This window comes from Sylvia atricapilla, chromosome 13 (genome assembly GCF_009819655.1).
Source record: "Sylvia atricapilla isolate bSylAtr1 chromosome 13, bSylAtr1.pri, whole genome shotgun sequence".
In the NCBI taxonomy this organism is placed as follows: domain Eukaryota; kingdom Metazoa; phylum Chordata; class Aves; order Passeriformes; family Sylviidae; genus Sylvia; species Sylvia atricapilla.
In genome coordinates, this window is record NC_089152.1 from 3,210,341 (window position 1) to 3,226,429 (window position 16,089).

Below are 16,089 nucleotides of genomic sequence, written 5' to 3' on the forward strand. Positions count from 1 at the left end.
GCACGTTGTGGTGCCCTGGGGAATGCACTGGCTGAAGAACTCCTGGTAGCCTGGTTTCATAAAGCAGTGTATACACCTGCTTTGTTTCTTATTGCCCTGGGATTAAATCACATGCTGAGCTTTACTTTGGCTAGTAAGTCAAGGAGTAGAATGCTACAGCAGAGACTCAGTGTGCCAGTGACAAAGGAAAAAGCACACTTTAGCCTATTCCAATTTCCAAGAGCAGGATAAAACCTCTGAAGTGGTGGTAGCCCCAACCAAAGCAGAGGAGAAAGGCTTGAGCAAAGAGAATTTAAATGCTTCACTCTAGCCTTCTGGGAAAACACACAGCAGAGCCTGTTTTTGCTCTGATAATTTTTCTTTCAAAGACTCTAATTTTTTGTTATTCAATATGGTAACACCCCCCCCCACCATGTTTTGCCATATAAAATAAGTACAGTTCTCTATCACCCCCTTCTACCAATATATATAAAGATTGTATATTCTAAACACATCATTTGTCAACAGTTTGTAAATCAGGTTTTCCCAAGTAGTAACATTAGCCATTAATTGTTTTAAACTTCACAAGTGAACACTCAAACAGGAAATATGATACATAAACAGGAACAAAGTCTTTAGCACAGCATTCAGTAAAGTCCAGCCAAATCCTGGCCAGTCTGTTAGAAACCATCAGCAGCAGCTCTAAACACAACTGCTGGTTGAACAGTGAATGTTCTTCCAGAGATGTTTGTGCAGTTTGCTACTGAGCCACGAAAACAGCATTTTTTTTTCCCTACTATCCTTTTAGCAGTTATGTCTTGAAATCTAGCCTCCTTCCTCTCCAAATTTTTAAGAGCTCAAAACCTTACTGCAACTTTTGGTTGCACATTTTTCTCATGACTGAACCCAAATGTTCCAGTTTCTATTTGTGTGTCAGGAATATTCATATGAACCCCCTTTTTTTTTTTTTAGTAGTAGTAAATAGACCCTAAAATGCAGCCTCTCTTTGGTAATTTTTGTACCTTAGTCAGTGCATGAGCTTGAGGAAAGGTGAACCTGTCAGAAAATGCTGAAGTGGCTGAGCTGGAATTGGAGGAGGGAAAACCCAATCACTCCCAGTTTAGGACCAGTTTGTTCCCCCTTCCAAAGGCCAGCTCTAGAGTGAGTTTTGTTTTACTGTGAGGGTGGGGAGGCCCTGGCACAGGCTGCCCCTGGATCCCTGGAAGTGCCCAAGGCCAGGTTGGATGGGGTTTGGAGCCACCTGGGATTGTGGAAGGTGTCCCTGCTATGGCAGGGGATGGCACTGGATGTGCTTTAAGGTCCCTTCCAACCCAAACTGTTTTAGGAGGGTTTTGTCCTTTGGGGCATTTTGAGTCCCAAATGCATTACAGAATCATGTACCCCAGAAAAAGGAATAGGAGTAGAAGAGACAGACAAACATTGAGAGAAAATGTGTAAAGTGGTATTATGTTATTAAAACATTACATTAGAAATAAACAGAACATAAAACCAAAATAGGTTTTAACCAGGTTTAGCTTTTTTCTTTTTTTCTTTTTCTTTTTTTTTTTTTTTAATTCAAATTGACCCAAAGCAAAAAAAAAAAGAAAAAAACTTACATTGCAAAGGAAGAACAAAATACATGATGGTATTGGTAACACAGCATTGCATGGAAGCTGCACTTGTGGGCAGGTTTTTTTACTCCAAACCAGCCCATCCTGGTCAAGATGCCATATCTTTTCTTTTGCCTCTGGGTATTTATCTGAAGAGTTTGTCCAGATGTGTTCTCCTATGATTGCCAACCAGAGCCAGAAAACTGAATTTTCCACGCTATTCCAAGGAAGCCAGAGTTATTCCAAGCATGAGTGATAGTGAATTTAAAAAAAAAAAAAAAAAAAAAAAAAAAAAAAAAAAAAAAAAAAAAAAAAAAGAAAAAAAAAAACCACAAACCCAAAACAAAACAATCCACTCAAGCTTTTCAAACTAACAAGTATTGTCTATAATGTAAATAGTTTAGAAATATGGTAATTAAATAATCTAAAAAACACTCTTACTCTGCTGTACATTTATAAACATAAATATTTACAAAAACTTTCTGCTTTGTTTTAAAGGATGAGGTTTGTAGTTTGTTAATGATCAGAGTCTTTTACTCGTATTGATTCTTTGGTGTGTTCGCCAATTTTTTTAAGGTTTAATAAAAGTGTTCAACCGTGAATTTTAAGGTAACGGAACGAGGCTACATCACAAGTCTCTATTATGTATTTCTCCTTCCACATTCTAGTCCAAATGAAAAACAAAGGTCAGTTTGTTCTTCAAAGTATTTGTGCACAATATTGAAAATAATAAAAAAAAAATTACCAAATTCCTCTTAATTGAAATTTGGGTGGGATTATAAATGAATGATCCTACTTTATCTGCACTTGAGCACGTGGATAACCAGAGATAGTGCACAGGACTATCAAGAGGTTCAGAGCCGTGTGTGCTGTGGTGCTTTCCAAGAATTAAGGTGAGAAATCAGCTACAAGAGCATTGCAAAAATGGGTGAGGGATTCCCTCTACTCTGGGGAGAGGAGAGGATGAAAATTAATTTAAAAGAAAGGCTTTTTACTGGCCCAAAACATATGCGTGTTCCCTTTTAGATGTCAGTTACTTAAAAGAAATAACCAAAAAACAAACCTCAAACAATAAATAATGGAATTACACATTTCTTCATTAAATAGCATTCTTGTTACCAACAAAGACTTCCATAATTTTCTTCAGTCACAGCAACAGACAGAACAAATAATTTGCCTTAATATAGATTGCAACTAAAATATACTCTAGATTACCTTAGAAAATATTACTGTAAAAATTCAGTGGGGAAGGAGACATTGGTTTAGACCAACTTACAAGTGTAGTGAACAATACCAAGTTCGTTTTGTATTGTATTTTTTTAAAGAAAACAGTTTTAAGATCCTGGTTTCATGTCAGAAAACGGAAGATTTGTGTTAAAACCTGCCAGTCTGCCCTGTCTCAGCACTGGAGAGCTCAAAGATTGGAATGGCTGATCTTCACAGGGGCCAAGAAACTCAAGCCACACTCGAGCTCCTGCTCACACCCCACAGCTTGTCCCTACTCCACAGATACAACCAGGAGGAAGCACTACAAGCTCTACAACCCAGTGTTAGGCTGGACTTGCTCACTCCACTGCTGAGATGTGAACTTTTGGTCACTGCTCCAGCAGCTGGACTTGAACCAGTACAAGCTGGAGATAAAAAGGTTCAACACCCCATTCCCAACCCTCTGAGCCATGAATCTCCAAAATCCCTCATTGTTTGGAAACCTGATGCAATGCCAGGCACAATAGGGACAGATAATCCTCCTTGCTTGCCATGATTCCGGTGCATCCATTAGCAGTGATTAGGTTCATTCTCAGGGAGATGCAGTCCAGGGTTATCAAACATTAAAAGGAACTAGCAGAGTCAAAGAATATGAGTTTACCTGCCTTAACCTTGCTTTTCCTATTTTTAATACTAACTATTTTGAAAGTGACAGTGTGAAACTTAAAAGCCATCAACATTCCTTTCATCTCCCACTCCAGTTGGTGCAACTGGTATGAAAGCACTCCTACTATCAGAGGGGCTCTTTCAGAGCCAGGCAGATGCCAAAATAAAAGTAGAGAACACTGGTAAGAACCTTATGCCTTGGGGAAAAAAAAAGGGAGGGAAACAACTGCACGTTTTGGCCCAATGTTTTGATCAAGAAATTAATTTTTTCCTATCATCAGAAACAAAATTCTGCAACAGATCTTTTGATACCTGGTTTGAAAGACACATTCAGCACTTCCTCTCAGTTTCTGCTTTCTGATTAATTGCAAAATTTGAACGTTCAATGTCAGCAGGGCTTTTCTTCTTAGTTAATAACTTATGTGCACTTCCAGCTCTCTAACCTGAAACAAACTGAATTTTAGAGCAATCAAAACAATTCCTGCCCCTTGTACTGCTTTTAAAACAAAATGGTTTGGCCAATTTCCTTTTTTTCTTTTAAGTGGACACAATTTGGCTTGAGAACCCGTAGATAAAATCTCAACTGAAAGTGAAATAAAGCAGGTTATACATTCATGAAATTCAGGGAAGTTCTAATGAACAGCAACTGCTGCATCATTTCTGTAATGTCACACTGACACTACAGTGAGGCAGCAGCTCCTGCTCTCACAAACAATGCACTGAGCCTAAATGAGGAATAGTGGGGGAATCACACATCAAGGGAAAATACATCAGAGAGATTATTGCACAGGAGGCACTGTATGAGCAACAGAATACACTGGCTTCAAAAAATTTAAATTTGTTTCCTCTTAAGTTAATGTAAAAAATACAGAGGCTATGCCTCTCTGTAGTGTACTGTCACTGGTAAAAACAGACTCAAAACCAGCCCATTCAACAGGGAATGTTGGGAAGAAGGGCCTGAATTTTCTGGGCATCCCAACTACAGTAATTAGGAAAAGAAAAATACCAAAAAAAAAAAAAAAAAAAAAAAAAAAAAAAAAAAAAAAAAAAAAGCCAATGTATAGACCCTCAAATTGAACAGTGTGACTGCATTTTCTTTCCTCAATTTCCAATTTATATTCATACAGTACCCGAGGACACGTCGATTATCCACTCTTCCCTCTGTCCTGCAGAAACAAACACCTGGCAGAGACAGGGGTCCTAACACACAGGGCTCTGGAGGTCTATCTGCATCCTTTTGCAGGACTGGTGCCTTGATTTCCAAACTTGTATGTTTTCATTGCTCAGCATGCCAACTGAAACCAACCACTTCCCTCGAAGGGGCTGCCTTCCATCTCCACGGCAAGTCTGCACACAGAATGTGAAAACAAAAAAACCAACAGCAATTCCTAAAATGCATTATTGTATAGAAAGCTTGGACCTTGTAAAGTTGGACCAAGAAACCAAAAATTAAGACCTTCTTGCGTGTTGTATAAAAAACCCAAGGAAGTGTATACCTGCCTTCTGACTTCACAGAAAAATCAGAATTTGCATAGGATATACTTTATGCAAGGCAACAAGCCTCTTCAGTATCTGGAATAGAACTAAACTTGCTCAGAGTTCCTCTCTTCATGGATATCAGATATCATCAAATTTGTGTTTTAAGTAGTCTTTCATGACCTTGGCAATGGGTAGTTCATCAAGTAGTTTGAGGTTTTGAAGGCCTATACACTGACGGATTTTAATTCGGCATAGATCTTGCAAGTTTCTGGGCTGTCCTGAAAAGACAAAAGGAACAGGTAAAAATAAAATGATCACATTTTAAATGTATTTTAAAAGACATCATTTACTCTGCAAAATGACAGGGGTTTGCTGTTCCCTAAGAGGGAGAGGGAGGGGAAAAATTACAAGAGAATTACAAGTTAACACCTTTTTAATGAACTCAATGAAACCAAGGGATGAACCCTAAAAACATTTTCATGTGCATATAATTTTACTGATGGCAGTGTAAAGTGATTTCACCCATGTGAGGATTCCCACCAGGTGGCAACATATGCTTATGCATTACAGAACAGCAGAACTCCTCCATTTAACTTTTGGGGATTTTTTTTCTATACTTGGGGGGAAAAAACCCTCAATCTTGCTTTTCTTTCAAACACTGAGACAGAAACTTCTAAGTTCAACTGTAACAGGACTAGGAAGTTTCCTCAGAGAGTGAGGATTTATAAAAGTTATTCCAGGATCTTGTGGCAGAGTTAAAGATTGGGGTTTTCTTCCCTTCTAATGAAAAGATAAAGCCTTCAAGCTTTGGATGCAGCCAAATCCTCATCAAATAGAAAGGGATGAAAATGTGAATTAACCATTGTCCACAGAGGAAAAGTTTTACTGACATCACACAAACTCCAGCATTCCTGGCAAGGGTTTTCCAAAATATTCAATTCTCTTTCAAGCTCATTCTTACCAGGAAACTACTCAAAATCAAACACCTTGAGAAACAGTTGGGGTTCAGTGCCTCTATCCAAAATAATCTCAGAAAATTGAATCAAGTCTTGTATCTGAATGCACCCAGCAATGGATCCCAAGGAAGGAAGAAAGAGAAAAAGAGCAGAACAAGACACATTGAGAAATCCTGCCCCAATAAACCCTTCTAGCTTTCAGCACTGGTGCCTTTGGGCCTTCCTAGCCCAGAGATTGCACACAGATCTGTGTCTTTAATAGCTTGCCCTTAGTAAATCTGTCTAGTGCTTTTTGAACCCATTCATACTTTCAGTATCCAAAACATCCTGTGGCAACAAATTTCACAATATAATTAGGCGTTGGCTGGAAAACTACAAAGTAATTTTATTTATTTTAGATCTCCTTCCTGATGGCTTTGTTGCATGCCTGTAATTCTTTGAGTTACAAGGAAAATAATGAATAATTGTTCCCATGCCAGTCATGATTTTACATACCTTTATATAAACCTCCATCCTCCACTCATGCTCAGTTACCTCTTCCCAAAGCTGAAAACTCCAGTTAATAACCCCCAACATGGGAACCACTCCAAACCTCTGAACAAACTGCCTGCCTTTGTGCTTTTTCCTCATTCTGCTACAGCTTTTTTGGAGTTATTCCAGTAACACATCAAAGTTGTGCTAATCAATATTTTGATCATCGACTTAACTGTGTAAGCCTCTTTTTCTTTCTTTTTTTTTTTTCTCCTCCCAGCCAAGACTTGGTTATGGGACCTGATGACTGTCAAATTCAAAATACTCAGCACCCTGAACAATGCAGGTGCTTCTGTTGGTATCTATAGAAATGGAATGACAGACAGGTAGGGATTTTTAGACACTGGGATTTATCTTAAGCACTAAAATTATCCAGAGCAAGCCAGCAGAAGTAATGCATGAAAATAGTCTCAGTCTGCTTTTAAAGAAATTAGGTTTGAAATTAAAAAAACATGAAAATTTGAGTTTCCTTTACGTAAGTTGAAAGTACTTTTATTATACTTATCACCACCTAAGTGTCAATTTATTTTTAGTTAAATCCTTCGTCCATGACTTAGAACACAGACCAATGGTTACTTTGTCCACCAGTGGTTTCTTCTTGGCAATTTTTTTTTCCACCTGAAGGAAAGAATTTAGGCAACAGCAGAATGTTTAAACTTCAGGGAAAGGAAAGCTATTCTGGTAAGAAACCAAGCAATCTTAATGGTGATAAAGAAATAGTTCTGATGCTTTGAAAGAGAGTTCAGGAAGGATGCACTGCTTCAAAAGTTCACTGCAAACAGCAGCACTAGAAATGATAAAGGACTAGAGGCCTTTGTGTATTTTCTGTAGTAGAGTACACAATAAATCAGCTATGAGACACTGATTTCTGGTTTCAGAAATAAATGCCTTTTAATTAACATCCTATGTGGGTTTTTTGGGAACACAAAGGAACAGACAACTTAAAATACCCAGAAGAAATTGGTCATCAGTTAATTCAAAAAGACCCGATTATCAAATGTATGACATTTTCCCCTGATAAGCCTAAAAAATATTTCCTGGGAATGTGCTAACAATGGACATTTCCAGTGTTAAGCACCAGTTGCTACATCTAGTGGCTGCTGGTGTCTTAGGTCACGCCTTGCAAATTCCAGGGTTATTAATGCATTTGTGATTTATTAGAAACGGTGTCTGGAACACTTACTCATTCTTGGTTGCATCTGAATGAAAAAAGAAAAAAAAAATAAAGGATTACGGACCGATGTCAGTGAACCTTAGTTTGGCAAATGAAAAATGTTATTAGTAACTTGGCAAAGTAAGACAAGTTAAATGATGAATAAAGTTCTTTTTAAAAACAATTAGGAAGTAGCGACTTTGGTTATTTCCTGCATCTCAAGTTTGGGAAGTTACTTAGGCAAATAGGCTGGAAAGGAATAGAATTAAAAGAGAAAGAAACAAAAAAACCCACAAACATGAAAGGTTCGATTGGCCTAATTACCACTATCATGCAAAACAGCCACATAAAACTACTGATCACCTTAAAAACATCCAGCACATCCCTCAAAGGCCACCTTGTTGCTGTTATTCTGGAATTGCTCATGTGTTCACCAAATCATTACACACTGCAGTCAATTTGTTTTGCAAGCTTTAAAGCAGTAATCAAATTAATTAAGAGGTATTAATTACAGGAAAAAGATGCATAGTTCATCTTTTGCTTTCCAGAGCTTGTGCTCTGTGCTGGAAGGGAAAGCAGAAATCCCCACCAATGCAATTCTTGTGTAGAGAGTCCCAAACCTCTCAGAGAAGCTTCTTCCAAACAGAAGAAATGCAAATCATGAGCTTAAAGAATTGACAGGAATTGCTTTTCGATTTTTTAATCTAGATGCAGCAGACCTCACAATATGTAAAATTTAAGCATTTTCCTAAATCAGTCCTTCAGCTGCTTACAAAGTAAGTTTCTAAGCTTTCTCCCACTTAAATAATTATTTCACTTGAAATAAAGCCTTTTATATTATTATAGAAAGATCAGCCTTTGCTGGTAAAGCAAAGGAAAAAAATATTTTAACAGCAAGAAATTATTACAATTAATCTGAATTTCCACTCAAAACTCCATTCCTTTTCTTTCTGCAGTTTCAAGATTTTTCTGGTATGATATCTGAGTTTGCTGTTCTGTCCCAGAGGCAGACAAAATTTCCATCAGGGTTTGCTACCTGACCAAAGAACTGTGGCAGTGTTAAAACTGCTCTGCATTTATACCTGTGCCTTCCCTCTGCAGCCAATGATCCCCAAGAAATAAAACACTAATTCACCCAGTAAATCTATATTTAAGGACTATTAAGGCATATTCGTGATGCCTCTGAAACACTGTTTTTTTGGTGACTTTCATTCAGGACTGTAAAGCTGGAAAAGGGGAATCCCTACCCATTTCCTCCACTGCAGATACAGAGCAAAAAAAAAACCACAACATGTAAATATACAATGCAAAAATCATGAATTGACCTTTCTGTTACCCAAGACAAAACTTGGGAATAACTGAAATTAATACATTGTAGGCTGCAAGAAGATCCCCTCTGATGCATTGTTCTAACTAGTAAAAGAAAAGTACTTTTAAAGCAAACAATCAGTGTCATTGGTTTGAAGAGGATAGGCTGTTTCTGAAGAAATTAAAAAATGAAAAATAACATCAATGACATATTTCAGAAGCCGCCCACAGTTTTCTCTACAATATTAATGCATCTTGCTAAAAAACCTTAAGAGTGGAATTTCTCAAACTGGAGCCTCTGCCCCTCCTGGGAATTCTGAAAGGCTGAAAACAGTAGCAAGAAACCATTTGGTAATTTCTTTTTAGCTACAAAGGGAACTTAAAAATAAAAATCTTCTGAAACATTTTACAAAAATATGTCGAAACCAGGCTGATGTATGCTGGCAACAGCTCAGTTCCTCTAGAATATCAGGAAAAGTATTTAGTTCTTCAGCAAATCCTTAAATCCATCCCTTATTTCACAGCGGTGAAGGAATGCAGCTACTGCCAGCAATTAAACTGAGTTCTGAATTTGTTGGCTTTTTTCAGGGGGGGGAGGAAATGAAAAAGATAATTGAATTTATCAACTGGAAACTCACACCACCAGCCACCAAACCCACTGGGGAGGATGCACAAGCAGGGGATCACAGGGAAAAGTTGGGATCCCCCAGGAAATGACCGAGGCTGAGCCGAACGGGAACTCGGCTGCTCAGCTCAGGTCTCAAGTTCTGGAAATGCACTGGCTTCTACTCTGTAAAAAACAGAATAATTGGAGAGGGTATCTGGTTTTCCAGCATTCAAAACCTTGAGAAAAAGCTAATATAAAAAAATAAAAATCTATAGGTCTAAAAGATTCATATCAGACATGGAGGGATGAGTGTAGAATTACAGAGTGTTCACTGAGAGCGTGAACAGATTCCTCCAGCTCGACAGGACACAGAGAGCTCTGATTCTTTTTAACTGGATATCATAAAAGTTATTTTAAAAGTTCTAATTTAATATCGTGTTCAGTATGCCTCTGCTAGAATGTCTGAGCCTGACATATGTTTCCATAGGTCTCTGAAAAAATAATTACCCACAATGAGTTTTAGATGTCTATTAAATTTCAGCCTATCTGGCACAGAAATTATGTACTATTTTGGACTGAAAATCTCTACATGAAAAAGTAGAATGTCAGTAAGGCTCAATGTTATACTTAACAGGTGTATTTAGCAATGAAATTAAGATTTGAATATGCTTGCAAAGGTATTTTTAAAAAAAAAAACAACTTTGTGACATCTCTGTAAATTCAGTCTCACTGAAATTGCTATGGAAATTCAGCTAAGAATTTCAACACCATAATGTTTATCTATTTTTAGGAGACAGTAAGTAAAGTGCTCTGAGCATCAAGACAAGATGCATTAAGATGCATTGTTATGCTATTTTCAGATCATTTTTGCAGAGTAGAGCATAGGAGTACAAATGGGAGTAGAGCACGGCTGTACATTAAACGCCACATAGAAAATAGTCTTTTTTTAAAAAAAGGCCTCTTAAAAATTCTTTCAAATTAAATTACTGTATATACCTACACAATATGATTCAACTACTTAATATAGTCAGCTGTAGAGTAGAAAATTATGAAATAATCCCCTCATGCTAGTTCCCTGTGTAACTGGGTGACAAAGCAGACCTCAATGATCACTGCAAGATTTCCAGCAGCACCCAAGGAAATCAGTAAAGCCTGAGATTCCAGTAAAGATTTCCTATGTTATTACAAATATGAAAATATAATTTCCTTCGCAATTATCCACGAAATAAAATATGTAGAAATCTATTTAATTCACTATGACACTTCTGTATTCATAGAAGTTAAAACTATGTGGAGACAAACTTTTAAAAAATCTTGTTCCAGTGAAAAAAATCTAGTCAAAAGTTATCATGATTTAGCCAAGAGATAGAGATAAAGGATGTATAAGGATTTCCTTAACAGAACTTCTGTCTCAGTTATTCTGTACATTTACAGTGCTATATAAATTTAAACACAAAATTACACTCTCTAGTCAAAGCCAAAGATCTGCCCTTTGAAAAAATAAAAAAAGCAACGCAGCTGAAACATTTGTAGTTAAATTCACTGGGTGACCCTTAGATGTTATTCCAGAACTGAAGTGAATTCTTTGCTACCTGTTGCCACATCACACTGCTCTGGCCAGATCATTTCCTGGGCTCTCTGCCTCGACAGCCTCTCCTGTTCCTCAGATTCAATTAAAGGAGGGTTGTGGGGAGGGGGAACTTTCCAGGCTTTTTAAAAATTCCCTTCTTTAAAGATGCCAATTGAAATTTTTAGTATCTTGAAGTTTATTTAAGCCCTTATGTATTTTTCTAACACTTGCGTTTTTTCTACCTCCCAAATTCTTTTTATAATTTTTAATATTATCAAATCCCATTCAACTTCAAAATAAATAATTTCATCCCGGGCTGTGATTGCACACTGATTTTATAAATAGATACACTACCAATAGAAGTCTCTATGCATCTCTATCTTCATATATATCATATACAAGCATCTCTCTTTTAATTTGCATTAGTGCATTCCAAGCTTAACACAAACACCACTCCTGAAGAGGCAGGTTCAGACCATGTGAAAATTGAAACATTTACACTGCTCCAAACCAACTCTTGATCAAATGATCTTAGCTACTATGGTGTCTGTCAATAAATGTTTCTTGAAATAGCAAAGTGTAATACAGATAAGGAGGAGGGAGGTGATTAATAAAAGCATTGAGCAGTTTTCATCTGCAGTATTATTTTTTTTCCCGGGGAGATTTAGCTTATTTTTGTGTTGTAAAAAAGAGAGAGGGGAAAAAAAGAAAAACACACAAGCCTGAACACCAAGTCAACAGCAGACTCATGGTCAAAAACTCTGTTGTTCCTAACTTCCAGCTTTGTGCTTAAATACTGAAACACAACTATAGAATAACTTCCTCTTGGAATTATTCTAGGAGCAAAGGAATCTCTACCTGGAACCAGGAAGAATATCAGACCTTCAGGGTCAAACCCCAAAATCCAATATCTTCTTGCAGACTCTCAGGGCCAATACTGAGTATTTCTGAGAGCTTGGTTTCTTGCCTGTTATTCCCAACCGGGGACCTGGGCTAAAGGCTGCCATTATTACCGATTACAATACCTACCAAAACAAAAAGAAATTCACAAATGATGTTTTCTGAGAAACTGAAACTGTACAAATATGTTTTCCTAGTATAAAAAAAAATAAAATAGCTACTCACATCTTACATGTAGACTACTAAATAATATCCCATTTATATGCAACATGCAACAGCTTTTACTTGAAGACACAGATCGGTTTGATAAATGTGATAATTTATAACTATTATTTTTTGGCCTTAAAAATGTTAATCTACTGTAAAAAATAAAAACTATTTCCTGTTCTACTATCAAACATACTCTTCAAAACCTCAGATGCAGATATAAAACAGCGATGGATTTCTATAGAAGGCACTTAGTATGAAATTCAAATAAACTGAAATTCCTGTTTAGCTCCACAAACAAGGCACAGTTGCCAACCTCAGAAGAGTTTTGGGAAAAATTCCAATAGAGGAATTGTCCAAAAAATTTTGTGAAGTTTTTTTCTAGAAAATATTACATATTACAGCAGACTCATAAGCAAGATTTTTCCCCAAAGCACTACAGCACGAGATCTCATCAATTCCCTGTACAGTCAGACTTAACTGGGAACTCCACTACCAAAATGCCAGCTTGCTCTTTATCCACCTCATCTCTTACACAGCATCTTATTACAGTAATTATTCATGAAAAGCAGGGATATTTATATTGGGTATTTATAAAAAGGGCAGCAGAGTTTGTTTACAACTCTGTGTAAACATATATCAATAATTATTTTGCTCAGAAGCACAGAGCCGAAAGTGTTTTTGTCAGCACTGTTTTCCCAGTCCTCCCTCCAACAGCACAAAACTGGGATAGTTCCAACACTGGCCACACATTAAAGGTACTTTTTTTGGTAGCAGAATTTGCTTCTCACTTAACAGTAAATCCTTAAGGTATGGAATCTGCAAGCTGAAAGTCACAGTACCTGTTTCCATTGGTCTTTAGACACTGAGGAAACACGCAGCAGCCTAAGCTTTCATGCTTACTGATACATCCTAAGACTGGAAAACTGCAAGTCTGGATATTATATCATCTCCTAAAATCCCTGACACTGCAACTATACAGTAAGAGGTTTCCAAAAAGGAAACCAGAAAGAAACGTGTTTGAATGAGAAGGGGCAGGCAAATTAAACCAAAATCCCTTAATTGCTTGTATTTCTTATTATCAACTTCCACCTTTTCAGAGATTCTCTTTCAATTTCAGATATGAACAAAAAACAACACCACAAATCATGTAGAAAAAGGAAGGAAATTCCAAATGCTTATTTGTGTCAGCTACTGACAACAGATCTCAGCTGATTCACTTCCAGCCCACACTGACTTTCAGTTTCTTTACTGAGTATATAGGTTATCTAATTCTGATTAAAAAATTACCATATTCAAAAAAACAAAAGGAGCTGTAGGGGCCAAAAAAAGGATTTATGAAATACCTCATGCTCTGCAGTGCAGAGATCATTCTAACTGGATGATAATTTACCAGGCCATCTTAACCTGTCTGAATTGGCAAACTCTGCTAAATGCTTATCAGCAATTCCTAAATGCTTTAGGCAATACTATGAACATGAAACATCAATACAGCATTCCATGTTGAGAGAGGAAAACTTTCAGTAGATCTAGTACACCCAAAACTGGTAATCAAAAAAGATCTGGATATTAGGAGCCCAATACTTTTTCTAAATATCAAAAGTCACGATGAGTTAAAATCTCTCGTATTTCAAAGACATCACCGAAATCAAATCAAAGCTACACAGCACATTAAACCCCTTCAAGCTGCAGGAACGAACTGTGGCATTTTGTTGTCTGGTTTAGGGGAGGGAAAGAGGGAATGTGGGAGAACACAAAGCAGCCAAAGCTCTTTTCTGCCCTAGTTGCAGTGCAGATGAAAAAGCCATCAACTGCTGAGGACTTGTAGGGCAATAAAAAAGCAAAACAAAAGACACTAAAAAACCCCCTAAACAAACAACAAAACCAAACTCAAAAATCTTACGCGCTAAGACCAGAAATAAAATAGATTTTACAGTTCTCTCTTTTAAAATAAATGCTTCCCATAGATACTTAAACAAAACTAATTTAAATGAAGTACACTTAACATTAGCACCTTTGCCGAGCAAGAGATTCCCAGCATCACAATCCCTTCACCTTCCCAGAAATTTTCTAGTGCATTTAAATAGCATCAAGGGGCAGAGAGGAAGAATTTTTTTTTTTTTTTCCTGGGGCTAAATTCAAAGAAGGCTTTTAGAGGACATTGTGTCCTGTGATTAACTTCTCTTACATACATACTTGTCACTTCTTGTAAGAAATCCAGACATGGTCGGCTACTTCCAGAAATACTTATTGAAACAGCCAGTGGGGTCTGTCCTTCATAGTTCCTTGTGTTAGTGTCTGCTCCGTAATTATACAACATTTGTGCACAAAGCACATCATCTCTAAGAGCAGACAAGTGCAAGGGTGTCTGTCCATCTTCCAAGCGCCCCAAGTTTGTATCGGCCCCTCTCTGGAGGAACATTCGGCAGTACGAGTGATTGCTTTTGATCACAGCGTATCGTAACAGGAAACCATTCTGAATGTCGATGTTGGCATTGTGGTCCAGGAGGATTTTCACACAGCTTGACCTCTCCCGGATAATGGCCAGCTGGAGTGGTGTAGTACCTTTATCACTGAGCGGATCAACCTCAGCCTTGAACTCCAGGAGGAGCCTGACAAAGGAGTCTCTGCCGTAGTGAGCGGCGACGTGCAGGGGAGTCCAGCCGTCGTTGCTCTTGGCATTAATAATGTCACTTCTGTAGTCAGATTCCAGCATCAGGCGTGCAATCCTCGCCCGGCCGTGCATGGCTGCGTAGTGCAGAGCAGTGAAGCCTCCAATTAAGTCCTTAACTGTGGGATCGGCTGAAGTTAAAATAAAAATTTAAAAAAAAATAATAATAATTAGAAGGTGTTACGGTAAGCCGGCGCTGGGAAAAAAAATAAATTAAAAAGAAAAAAGAATAAATTCAAACAGTAATTGCTTGTCTTTCCAGGCATAGCATGACAGGATTTTTTTGTACTTCAAACTAATTCTTGCTTTCGCGAACGTGCTATTTTTAATACAAAGTTAAAACTGCATTTAAGAACGAGTTACAAAAAAAAAAAAAGAAATTTCTTTCACATACATATGTTTCCATTTGACAAATACTTTTCCACATCTTCCTAGCACTCTTAGGAATTAATTACTAATTACTCACATCTCTGTCCATCCAGTTTCCCCCCAGCTCTACAATATTACATTTTTTTCCTCAATGTTCAACTTTTTATTTTCCCTTGTGTTGCTCCTTGGTCTTAAAAAGAAGCATGTGTAGAAACATCTGCTGTCCCAAATTGCGGATGTTTTGTGGTCTGGCAGCATTGTATTGTTTTTAGGGTGTAATGCTGTATTAGGTAAAATGTTTCTCTGTGGTCTGCAGGATTTCCAAAGCATGTAGGATATATGTTATTTTAGATTATCTTGATAAAGTTTCTTTTCATAGATGACGAATCTGTTTAGAATCTGTTCCGAATTTATAGTTTCACAAAAATTTAAGCATGTAAAAACCCACTTCTAAAAGAAATCAGATAAACTGTTAGTGCAGAGTACAGGTAATTACAGATTTATTTCCCCTCCACACAGCACAAATACCGAGATTGATTTATTAATTTACCTAATGAGTTTACCTAATTTCCTCGGGATACCCAAACTTGTATAGCAAGTGACTAATTAATTACCCAAGGCAAGGTGCCATTTCTCAGCTAGAGAACAAGCCAGGCTGTGAGGTTTCTCCTTCCACCATCCATGGGTGCTGCTGCTGGACACTAAAAGGTACAAACTACAGTGTGGAAGTTTGAACGCTTGCCCAAGCTAAGTTAAATACCATCTGCACCAGAAGACCTGCTCTAAGTTAAGTTCAAAATACAATATTAATTGTAGGCTACCCTAAACTGAACACACAAAGGTGCAAACACAAAACAGCAATAACTTCCCAACCCAC

General features: G+C 37.4%; 1 protein-coding gene across 2 annotated transcripts in view; it reads right to left on the reverse strand.

Moving 5' to 3' along the window:
• Positions 1-1,886: 1,886 nt before the first annotated feature.
• The window catches only part of ASB7 (ankyrin repeat and SOCS box containing 7), a 29,327-nt gene continuing 15,124 nt past the window's right edge, over positions 1,887-16,089 (reverse strand). Inside the window, exons 5-6 of one of the 2 annotated variants that reach the window (XM_066328247.1) lie at positions 14,369-14,974; positions 1,887-5,218 (exon numbers count right to left, since the gene is read on the reverse strand). In XM_066328247.1, the coding sequence (XP_066184344.1) occupies positions 5,079-5,218; positions 14,369-14,974 (746 nt within the window). In that variant the 3' untranslated portion in view covers positions 1,887-5,078. Of the gene's footprint in view, positions 5,219-12,548; positions 14,975-16,089 lie in introns of those variants that run through there. The other variant, XM_066328248.1, reaches the window with a different exon arrangement.